The sequence below is a fragment of the Solanum tuberosum genome, unplaced genomic scaffold (assembly GCF_000226075.1).
Source record: "Solanum tuberosum cultivar DM 1-3 516 R44 unplaced genomic scaffold, SolTub_3.0 scf00168, whole genome shotgun sequence".
Taxonomy (NCBI): Eukaryota; Viridiplantae; Streptophyta; class Magnoliopsida; order Solanales; family Solanaceae; genus Solanum; species Solanum tuberosum.
This window is the reverse complement of record NW_006239096.1, coordinates 78,900-91,497: the sequence shown is the minus strand read 5'-3', so window position 1 is coordinate 91,497 and position 12,598 is coordinate 78,900. Positions and strand designations below refer to the sequence as shown.

Below are 12,598 nucleotides of genomic sequence, written 5' to 3'. Positions count from 1 at the left end.
TCGTTTAAGGATAACTTTAGAACATAATTGATGACAATCAGCTTGCAAGAGTAGTATAATAATGTATAACTTACATAAATCCCATAGTGTAAAGACCTAAATTACATTCTATCCCAACTCTTTTTCAATTTACAAAAATCCCTCAAAATCAATGTTATCCGGATACATAGCAAACAAGCCGGATACATTAAATTAGATACATTAAAACAAATTCAGCTACACTGTTAAAGGAAAGAGAATATAAAATTGATTGTGAGTTCCCCAAATTACGCTAATCTAGTATATTCAATCTCTCCCAAATCTTAAAAGATTCAATCAAATCAAAATTTAAATTTTCTTCTTTTAGTTCTCTTCCAAATCCACCCACCTTTAATTCAAAATTCAAATTTTCTTCTCGCAATTCTATTCCAAAATCGTCTAGCTTCAAACAATTCAAATGTTCTTCTTTCAATTCGTACCCAAATCGTAGTAGATTAAAGAAGTCAAAAACAATAGCTGATACATGATGAATACATTGAAGAATCTGGGAAAACAAGGTGAGTTATGAACGATACATAAATGATGGATTTCAAAATTTTCTCCCAATTCGTCGAAGATCCTTTCAATTTTGATTCAATCAAAAAAAAATTGAGAAGATACATCAAGAATATTTTGATTTTGCCGAGACAAGGAAGAATCTGAAGGAAAAAAAGATCTGACATTCAAGAATCTGGAAAAAATATGAGCCTCGATTGGCAATGCATAAAATAGATCAGAGCTTTAATTTCATAGTAAAATTGATCTGACAATCAGAGATTTGAAATTACATATATTGTGTTGTTAATTTGATTTTCTGTTTGTGTTTTCAAGATGACTATACAATCGTGATACATTAGTATTTATGTATCTTGGATAAATTGATAAGTACTATACTCCTATTAATTAGATACATTAAATAAGTAATTTTGCATTTAAAGTGTTTGCTTAGAGATCAATAGATTATTGTGTGATACATGTAGTATAAATTTAGATTATTGTATCATGATCAAATATTTAGCATGATACATTACTATTTTTGTATCTTGTTGTGTTTGTGAAATACTATACTTTATAGATGATATATTGTACATGTAATATGCTGTAAAAGCATCAAAATGTTCAAGAATGAGGGTATGCATCAAATTATAGTTATATTTTGTACCTGATACTAAGTATAAGTTAGTTGTTTGATTGTTTGTGATTGATCCATAGAAATAACTGTTTTATGGTAATGTATCACTAATTTCTTTAATGTTAACAACTTGTTGCATCATCTGAGCATCTTTATTCAGTCTATGATTTTGGAAGAAGATACATTGTTTGTCTTGAAATATAAATATGCAATTGTGGAAGATTTCAAGTTGATACGATACATTTTTTATATAATGTATTATTTTATAGTTGATATTCATGTATCTGATACAATAAGGTTGTGAAAGAAGGGTGTATGTAAGTTAAATAAAGTGTATCTATAAATGTATCATTTTGTAATTGATAATGATGTATTTGATACAATAAGATTATCAAGTTTTACGTATTTATGTATCGAGATACTTAATTTGATACACAGTGCTTTATCAAATAAACTAGATAAATTAAGTATCATATGCATAGAACAAAAAACGATTGTAGCAGTGATGTATCGAATCAGTAATAACACTAATAAAGATTAATTTAAGAATCAAAATAAACGAGATACATATAGAGAGTGAAATAAGGAAAGGATAAACATTATTTTGGGGAGTTAGGATTTATAAGGAATTTTGGAGGATTCCCTAACTTTCTGCCTTAAAGGTTAATAATAAAAAATTGTTGAATCACTTTCCATTATTAATTTTCTCAGAAATACACCCTTTGGAAATCTTGCAAATGAGCAAGTCCTTAACGAACTATAGTGAAAGTTTAAAACATATCATGGAATTGAGTTTTGATTTGTCGTAGATTTTGAAGTTTGAAACTTAAAAATATGAGTTTTTAAAATTGTGATTTTTAAAACTTGAAATTTTTATTTGGACATGCATTTCTACCCGGAAAAAATTTAAAATTTTATAAGTGAAACTGGAACTTTTTCATTTTAGGATAGATTTTTAAAATTTGATACAATATCTATTATCAAAGGTCACTTAATTCAAAAAATTTGATATACAAATTGATGTGTAGTTAGGTAATTTTTCCTATATAATTGCATACTCACATGTGTCACTTATCCAAGATTAATTATAGCCCATTAAAAATAGGCATAATGCATAACAATGACTCTTAACTTGACGTTAGTTGACAACTATGTCCTTTAAATTTGGGTGTGCACAATTGGCACTTAACTTGTATGAAATTGAGTAAATGGACACATTTGTCCTACATGGCACCCTACATGGCAATTTTGTGTCCTACATGGCGTCATATGTGTATTGTGACATGCAGGATACTTGTGTCTACTTGTTCTATTTTATACAAGTTTAAGTGGCTACTTGTGCACATTCAAAGTTGGAGGGCATAGTTGTTCGCTGAAGCCAAGTTAAGGGGCATGGTTATGTATTATGCCTTAAAAATAAGTTGTTCTTTTTAATGGAGATGGTTGTAGATATATATTAATTGGGATTAATAGATAATGGATGTTTTTTATAAAATAAAAAGTTTTAGGTAATTTTAAAAAATTTCCAAACACTAGAATTTGGCCCAAATTCTTGTTTTATCTAGAACTTGGAAACTTGGATGTTTGTCAAATATATTTGCATAAAATAACAAATTATATGGCCAAACGCTAGCTGCCAAGATTTTTTCCAAATATATTTATGGCTAAATATATCGGAATTCATATGCTCCTGAAATTCGGAATCACAATTTTTAAAACCTTGGAAAACAACAAAAATATGTTTTCACTTTTTTCAATTCAAATTACTCATAAATAATAATAATAATAAACAACTTCAATTTGTATTTAGGCACTGATCCAATTTTTCAAATATCCTTTTTTACTTGTAGTTTTTATTTTCAAACTTCACTATGAGATATGCCGAAACATCATAACAACAAAAAGTTATTTTTACTCCAAATTATGGGGGGGGGGGGGGGGGGGCAAAAATAACTCTAACTTGAAAATTGCCAATTTTCAAATATTATTTTTCCATTTTAAAAACAAAAATTACCATTTCAAATTTCAACATGATCAAACTTTCGACAAATTTTGCCCAATCATTTTTATTCAAATTCAAATTAAGTTAAATTCATATCAACTTGTTCATTTACTCCTCTAAACAAAATCATAAATTTAGTACTATGAAAAAAGCCTCAAATATTCATTTAATATAGGATGGAGAAAAATTTCCTTCATAGTCTTTAAATTTTAAAAAAGATTTTATAACTCAGCGCTTAAATTTAAATGGTTAGTAACTTAACATTACAAGAAAATTGAATTTATCAAACTTTTTATAAAATTTTCATGGTTAAACACCTTAGTACGGCCACTTGCTTCCTCTTCCTTTTTAAAATAAAATAAAATTGTTTGCATTATTTTACTTATAGCAAAACAAAATTAGACCCCTCATTTATAAGTTCTCCCCGATTAATTGGATTATGATTTATATTTTATTCTATTTTAATTTAAATAAATTTTGGAGGAATCAATAATTCATCCATTTATATCAGTCTATTTTATTTTTGGAGGAATCAATAATTCATTCATTTATATTAGTCTATTTTATTTTGTTCAAACTCAAAATTAACTTGATCTATTTAAATACAGAACACATGTCTATTTGACACTTTCAAAATAAGATCAAAATTTTAGGTTGTGAACGGGTGCAATAATATTTATTTCCTTTTCAAGTTGAAAAAAGAAGAAGTAAGATCTGTGTGAAGCAAGTGAATCAAAAAGTTCAAGAAGTCAAAGAGATTTCGTGTTTTTGTGGAAATGCCAAAGGAAAAAAGGAAGGCATAATATTTGTTCTTTATCTCTTTATATAGAATTTAAAATCATCCATAATTCTCAATTTATAGATTTATATGATAGTGAAACACTTTGTACTTTTTAATAACTCAATTTATTTAAATACCACATATAAGTTATTTTTTCATTTATGGTCCTGTATCCGTATTGGAGCCTGACTATTTTAGATTGAGCAACTTTCACATATAGCAAACACAAAATTCATATTTGTATGCTATAGCAAAGTTTGCATAATTGTGCTCCATAGCAAACATAACTATGTATATTTCGCTATACATATACAAAAGAATTCAGTTGTATAATATGTTTTGGTATACATATACAAAAAGATCAATTGTATAAAGTGAGAGAGGCGAGTGAGCGAGCAAGATCTGGGAGAGGGGAGAGAGGGGAACAAAAATATATGTATATATACAATTTCCTCTCGCTTTATACAAACACAAACACACTTTATACACTTGCGTTTGTATAAAAAACGAGAGAGGCGAGGGAGAGAACAAGAGTGGCGAGCGAGATTCACCAGGAGAGAAGTGAAATAGCAACAGTTTGCTATGAGGTACAATTAAATCAAACTATATTTATAGCATTTAATTTGAATTAATAGTTTGCTATTATATACAATTTTCCCTTTTTAGTTTTGCCCTATAAATTGGTGGTCTCTCCTGCTCATTTAATAAACATTTGTAATTTAAAGTATCCTTAATTATTACTCCCTCCGTCCCATATTATAAGTCACCTATTTCTAAAAATAGCTAGACCACAATATATGTCATTTTATAAAATTTATATATAAATTACCATATTTTGCCCATTATACCCTTGATTTATCTGCATTACACGTAAATTCCTTATCAATATTTTTTAAAAAAATAATATTAAAAATCATATAACCAAAGAAGTTCCTAAAATATGATAAATAATCATCTTAAATAACTAACTCATCAAAGGCAGAAATTATTACGGAATTGTATGTCATAGCAATAAATTTAAAAATTAGTAGTACATATAAGTCAACAAAATTAGACCCCCAAATTTTGTAAGTTCTGCTCAATTATTTGGATTATGACATATATTTTAATTTAAATAAATTTTGTCGGGTTCAAGTGGATGATTATGACAGGCTCAAATCATCATCTCTTTTTTAAAAAAAAATCAAAATTTTAGTTTATTGATGGGTGCAAGTGGATAAAAAAGCTCAAGAGGTTCAAAGAGACTCCGCATTTTTGTGGAAATGGTACATTTTCCCACTAAACTATGGAAATTGTCAAAGGAAAAATAAAGGCAAAAAATTGTGGAGTTAAGTTAGTACTATTTGTTCTTTATTGAATTTATAAATCATCCATAATTCTTGATTTATATGACAGTGACACTCTTTTCAAATAAGAAAATTCACTTCTGTCCAAGTTTTGTACAATTTATAATAATTCAACTCGTTTAAACACCACATGCTATCTCCGTTCATTTTTACTTATTTACTATACTAAAAATACTTATCCAATAATACTACTTGTTTAGTTTGGAAAATCAAGAGATATTTTACTCTTTTATGTCTATTTTATCATTGCTATTCAATGTCTAATACATTTTTCAAAACATTAAATTTAATATATTCAAAGAATAATATAGTAATATTGCCCATATTATTTATTGTTTCTTAAAGTATGTGTTAAGTTAATAGCGGATAATTATTGTTGAACAAAAAAAAAGTATATCTTAATTAACCTGTTAAATTTGTGCATTCAGTTAATTATTTTTACATTAAATTGAAATGGGTATTAAATATTGTCACATCACCATTACACATAGTTTTGATTGGGACCCCATGAATCGGGGAAATGAAACATGAAAATCTTGAAAGGTTCAAAATGTTGTGGTGTATGACCTTAAGGTTCAAAAGATTATGATTTTGTTCTTCGTTACTAATTAGAGGATTTGCTAAATTGTGGTCTCACAAAAGAGGGGATGTAAATAAAGAGAATAATGGATCATCACAAAATGACAGATAAAAGATTTTTTATTACTAGTACTAACAAGACTTTCTGGTTTTCGGTATATATAACATTAAATTTATATCAATACTTAACAAATTAATAAATAAATTTTAAAATAAAAATGGAAAACGTTTTTTTAAAAAAAAAAATCCTAACGTATTTCCCTTTAATTAACTAATATTCTTTCCATAAATATAATATTTTGTAACTTGCAGAATATGATTCCCTAATTTTCTTCTAATCGGTTTAAAAGATCTCTCCTTTCTAAAATATCGAGAAAAATAATTGTGAGTTAATGTCTTAAAAGATCGTTGAATTATGGGAATTTATCTAGCAAAGTTATTGAACTTTATTTTGTATCAAAAAATTCATTCAACTTTAGGTTATTATCTTTAAAAATCACTCAACTACATTCCTCACTAAAAATAAATTAAGCATGACAAAATAAATTATTTTTATGTCATATAGTAATACCTTAAACTTGAAATTAATTATAAAAATTATGTGGCTTACAAAACTTTCTACGCAATATGACATGATAATTTTAAATTTATATAATGATAAAGGAGGAAACAAGAGCAATTTTGGGCACGAACATTTTTTTATAGAATACGTCAGAATGTTAATTGGTGAACTGAATGAATCATTCCTTTCACTTTTTTTTGTTTGTCTACAACCACAAGTCTGGAAAAATACAATCTGAGTCAGTTATTTGGTTATGAAAAAAATATACATATTTTATTTAAAAAGTTGAAATTGAAATTAGAATTGTACTTGATCATACTTTTGCAATAAATATATGGAATTAATTAACATTAGCAAGTCATTAATGGAGAAAAAGATAACAAAGCCAAAATAATTAATTAACTTAAAAAGGAAAAAGCAAAGGAGATAGAGAAAGCAAGAAAGAAAACTGCAATGAAGATGAACCATAACAAAACATATGGAAAATCCGTCATGTGTCAGATTCTGGGTTAACCTCTAATCTCATTGTATTCCTTCCCAACAATCTAAGTGAATTCATCCCGTCCCTCAAATCTGAATCAGAAGTTATCAAAATCCAATCGTCATCTTCATCTTGATACTTTATTGAAAACCTTGATATCTTAAACCTCTTTTCCACTTCCCCCTCCAATTCTACCCTCGTTGATAAAAGGGAGAGTTGAAATTTTATCATATCAGCTCTATATGTAACCTTTAAAGTCATCACACCATCACGAGATACTCCTGTTGCAGGAGATCTTTTGTTACCCAAATATTTGATGCCTTTTTCTTGGGAAAGAGCAGGACATTGTTGATCGCCCACATATGGTTCAGCACCTTGAAAAGATACGCCATGGCTAACATGGACATTAACCTTTCTAGTCTTATGATTTGGCCATCTAGTGATTTCATATACTCTACATATCCGTTTTAGTGTTGCTCGACTAACTGCAATAAAAGAAGTCCACAAAAGGGATTTCAGTGAACCTATGCATAAATCATTCCGGTTAAAGGCATATGAGCGTACATCATATATAATAACACAAAAAGAATTACGAATCTCAAATGCGCTAAAGTTAGTGAACTTACCACCTAGATTTTTGGCAGCATCTTTAAGAAGCGTGCCATATTGCTGCTCCAAAGTCTCGCGAGTAATCCCATGATCTTTTTCTATCCTTCGTAATTCGTTGTTCTTCTGTGAATGGATTTTCTCGTTGTTAGTCATTGCTCCACTGACAAAGTTGTTTTCTCTGTTTATAGCTTCAGCTTCAACCGATTGTCTTGCATAACTAAAATCCCTATGCTCCACTGTGTCATTACTCCTTGCGCCTACAGAATTAATTTCTAAATTTGGTTGCTCAAAGTGTGAATCAAGTTGCATCATTTCACTTGTATCCTCAATGTGGTCATCATGTGCTACATCCACGTTAACCGTTCCTCTGTTTGTCACAGCTTCCTCTATTGGATGAGGCAGTGACGGATCAACTTCCACTGTCCCTTCACAGTTGAGTGAGTCACACTTGTCTAATGAACAAGAAGAAATCACTAGTGCAAGAGCATCAACAAGCTTCTTCATAAAATCTGACTCTTGATAGAAAGAATCAATTGCTATTGTTTCTCCTCCATCCTGAAGTGATTGAACACTCGGCAGAGTTTGGCCAATTTCAAAGGAGTCAAGTTCATCATTCGGGGAAACTTTAACAACTTCAACGAGCATCCTCTGCCCTAGTTCATTTCCAGAAGCAACTATGAAACCTGGAAGTAGTTCTTTCATTGTGGTTAAAAGCATGTTTAAGAAAGTCTTTGTATCTCTAACAGCCATTTCGTTGCTTGGCAGAAAGTACTCAACTACGCATACAAAATTGTTGGCGCATTTACTTTGCAAACAAATTGCAAAACTGTGAGTGAATCTAGCTTTTCGTGCAGTAGGCAACACAGGGTACTCATTGATGCTTAATAGAGTAACATCTTTGCAAAAGCATGAACCTTGGGATGCAAATGCCCTCCCAACCAATGCCTCGCCACTCTTAATAAAACAGACCTCAGAAGAATATTCAAACTCATAATACATTGATTGTGCACGTTCATTGATTGAGCCACCAACACGATACAAGACTTTCAAAGAGGAAGGTAGAGAAAAAGGAATCCAAATTTGAGCAAAGGGTAAACTATGTCTTTCAAGGATCTCATATAACCCGGCCTTTATATCGCCAAGTCTTTCATCATCCAGCCGCTATAAAAATGATAAGATAAGCTATGACATTAGTGGGACTGATCTCTTTTTTTTTTTTACTTTCATTTATTTTGTTTAGTTTCGCCAAAATAAAAAAAGGCAGCAACACCTTACCTTTGAAGGTCCAAAAGGCATGCCCAATGAGTTAGGAATGTACAAGCCAACTGATTCGAAATTCAACCACTATGATGGAAAATTAAACAAGGATTATGGAATTGTTCAAACAAAAGTGAATAAGCAATGTCGTTGAGCAAATACCTTAATAAGGGTGTGAAGAGGGAGATATGGTAGTGTAGATACAATCTCGAATACACCAAGGCACTGGCCATCATGGAGGTTGGAAACTGGAAATGCATAATAAGAATGAATTCCCAAGGGAATTGCAGTTTGAAGCAGTGGAAACTCTGCAGAGGAGTAGCTTAGGACGTTGGGGTTATATTCTGGCAAGTATCTTGAGAAAACTCGTCCAGGGGGACCAAATGGAATTTCCTTGTTGTCCATGGGAATCATAGTATCTAAACAGAGCTTCCTGTATGAAGAGAGCCTCTTATCAAGTTGGTTATAGAAAGCAAATGGTTGATCCGCAGTGGACAGGAAAGTGGATCCATTGACCTTGATGGGTGCCCAGAATTGAAACAGAGAAATATTTGGATTCCACATGATTTTCTCCATAACAGATTGGATCCTCCATTTCTCAGTTGGAAAGATGGAGGAAACAACAGAATAGGCTGGAGTTATCAAAAAGATTAGTAAGTGCTAAACAAAAATTGGAAAATATTCACAAAAGACTCACTCACTCACAAAAGATGGAGTTAATGGATCGCTGGTATTCCAACTCGTCGTTGTGTTTTATGCTCCAAAATACCCAGCCATTTAACTTCAGTTGACACCAGTCCAGTTTACAAGGCATTAGGTCACATACCTCTGAAGGTTGATGCTCCATACTATACAATTGAATTTCACTGCCTCTGCCCCGTCGCTGATCTGCAGGCAAAGTTGTGGATCAACTGTCCAAAAGTCGTCGAGTTACTACTATTTATATTCAATATATAAAATCATCAATAATTCTCCATTTATATCACACTAATTAAATAGTACTTATTGAAATACCATTTATAAGGAAACTTCTGCCACGGGTGCAAATGGATCAAGAAGCTCAAGAGGTTCAACAACCTCCACCTTGTACCCAATGTAGAAATTGTCAAAAGGCAAAGTATCCTAGTACTATTTGATTTCTTATTGAATTTACAGAAAAGAGGCCAAAAAAAAAAATGTTTTGAAATGTCCAACAATACTTGCCACTGATTACTCCATTTGTCCAATAATAGTTATTCACTATACTATTTTGGAATGTCCAACAATACTTGTCTACTTTATAAAATCAATAGGTAATTTTATACTTAGTTCCTATTTTACCCTTATTATTAATTATAATCAATTCTCTATAATATTTTTCAAGACATTGTATTTATTATATTCAAAAGGTGATTAGTAAAATTACACTTCTATTTATAGTTTCTTAAAAAGTGTGTAAAGTCAACACTCCCTTCATTTCAAATTAATTGAATTGTTGAGACATTTTTCAATTTTCAAACTAGTTTAATTGTTCAATCTTCAATACTACTTTTAGAATATTTTCCAATTTTACCCTTCATTAGTTAGTATTGAAATTAGTATTATAATTAATGTTTAGTTATTTTAATCATAAATTTGACAATAATTAATAAGGGTAAAAATGAGAAATTATGTCTAATTTATCTCTTACCCTTCTTTTCTTAAAGGATGTGAAACACGTCAATATTTCAATTAATTTGAAATGAAGGAAATAGTAGACAAATATTATTAAACATAGGAATAAATAATATTTGAATTATCATTACATTTCGATTGGGACCATGAATCAAGAAAAGGAGGGAGCCAAAGAAATTAGAGAAATCTTGAAAGGTTCAAAAGGTTATGGTGTAATGACATTAAGGTTCAAAATGTTATAATTTTGTTATTCATCGGAACTTATACAAAGTTACTAGCTTTTAAAGACGTTTCATTGCAATGTGAATTCCTTATTAATATTAAAAGAAGTTAAAATTCATATATATAATATTAAAATCATATTGAGTTAAATAAAAGTAAACCACAAAAAGTTCCTAAAATGTGAAAATTTATAATACTTATTAATAGCTAACTCAACAAAGGAAAAAGTTATAACGAAATTGTATGTCATGGCAATAAATTACATTTTACTTCTAACAAAACAAAATTAGACCCTCTCATTTATAAGTTCTGTCAACTATTTGAATTACGACCCACATTTAATGTATTTTAATTTAAATATTTTTAGAATGGATCAATAATTCATTTGCTTATATTAATTTATTTTAATTTGATCAAATTTCGAATTAACATGATTTATTTTTAAATTTAGATAACTCGTTTATTGGACACCTCTAAAAAAATCAAAAGTTTAATGTGTAGACAAGTGCAAGTGGATTAAAAAGGTCAAGAGGTTCAAATAGATTCCGCGTTTTTTTTGTGGAAATACATAACATGTGTAGTAGATTTTTCCATGCTATAGTCACTGTGGAAATTGCCAAAGGGAAAAAGAGAGTCAAAGAAATTTCCATGTGTTGGACTATTGGTTCTTTATTGAATTTAGTCTCAAATTTCACACATACTTTTGATTGGGACCTACAAATCGGGATAATAGGAAAGTCTCGAAAGGTTCAAAAAGTTGTGGTGTATTACATTAGGTTCAAAAAGTTGTGATTTTATTATTTGATGAAGCTTTTAAGTTTGTGGACTGCTGGTGAATCCTTAATCAATATCAAAAGAAAATTAAAATTTGTATAAATAATATTTAAAAATCAAATCCTAGTTGAACAAAAATTACCAAAAAAGTTCCTATAATGTGATAAATATAAATAATCTATCTATTTATATCTATATTATTTTATACAATATTATAAACATGAAGGTCCTTACAAATGTTAATTGAACTGTTTGTCTTTTATTAAAGGGAAAATGCTCAAATATGTCATCAAACTTTCAGAAAAAGACTTATTTATGCATCAGTTAAAAGTTTGGCTAATCTATGTCATTGTTGTTAAAGAAAAGGCTCATCCAGACCATTTTTTTTTAACTCCGGTTTTACAAAACCACCTTTTTACACCCCAATGGTTTAACACTTTCCAATTAAGATCAAATGTACTCTTTTTGCTTGTTCTTCCTTAAGAACACCATGAATCTTCTTAAAGGTGAGCATTTCGATTTCCTACGTTCAATTCCTAGTCCTTAAAGAAGGTATTTGTGCCCTTAGGGGATGGTTTGAATTCATCTTTTTCACGATCCAAAAGTCAAGTGTGATGACACCTGCCTTATCCCACCAATACGGGCCAACTTAAACAACCCTTGGCAAGGGCAATAACAGAAGTAAGAAAGAAATCAAGAACCAAACGTAACATAATAATGCAAAACCCTTAATATAACACAACTTTCCCCCAAAACCTAGTGTCACGTGTACAAGCCTCTAAATAATACAACATATTCAAAAGAAGTACAAGTCTACAATAATGGGATAGTAGAAAAACATAATCAAGAGTATGTGATGAGTGTTGAGATGATCACGAACTCCAAAGGCAAGTCTCGAATGAAGATGCGAAAGGATGATCAAGATGATCCAATCGTAACCTACACAAGTGTGGAAAGCAAGGGAGTAAGTACCAAACAATAACGGTACTCAACAAGCATTCCTAGGTAACCCTAAGTAAAGTGATATCGAACACAAGCACCCCGTCACACCTTCTGAACCTCCTTAAACTACAATCTCCATAGAATTTAGAAGCAGCTCATCCTAACAGTTTCACAAGTAATAGAGCAACACGTTACATGTAATACACCGTTATTCACATATCAGAGTCTCCATAATATCAC

The 12,598-nt window shown here is 30.2% G+C and overlaps 1 protein-coding gene across 3 annotated transcripts; it reads right to left on the bottom strand.

Moving 5' to 3' along the window:
* Nucleotides 1-6,739: 6,739 nt before the first annotated feature.
* LOC102578341 (protein NLP6-like) lies at nucleotides 6,740-9,733 on the bottom strand. Of its 3 annotated transcripts, XM_006354174.2 has the most exons (6): nucleotides 9,473-9,733; nucleotides 8,930-9,399; nucleotides 8,786-8,854; nucleotides 7,528-8,671; nucleotides 7,261-7,386; nucleotides 6,740-7,209 (listed from the first exon to the last, which is right to left on the bottom strand). In XM_006354174.2, exons 1-6 carry the CDS (start codon nucleotides 9,612-9,614, stop codon nucleotides 6,911-6,913), a joined length of 2,250 nt encoding a protein of 749 aa, XP_006354236.1. In that variant the 5' UTR covers nucleotides 9,615-9,733; the 3' UTR covers nucleotides 6,740-6,910. The 3 variants fall into 3 exon arrangements, with proteins under 3 accessions (XP_006354236.1, XP_006354235.1, XP_015167189.1); XM_006354173.2 differs by having other exon boundaries at nucleotides 6,740-7,386; nucleotides 9,473-9,732; XM_015311703.1 differs by having other exon boundaries at nucleotides 6,740-7,386; nucleotides 9,469-9,549.
* Nucleotides 9,734-12,598: the final 2,865 nt, after the last annotated feature.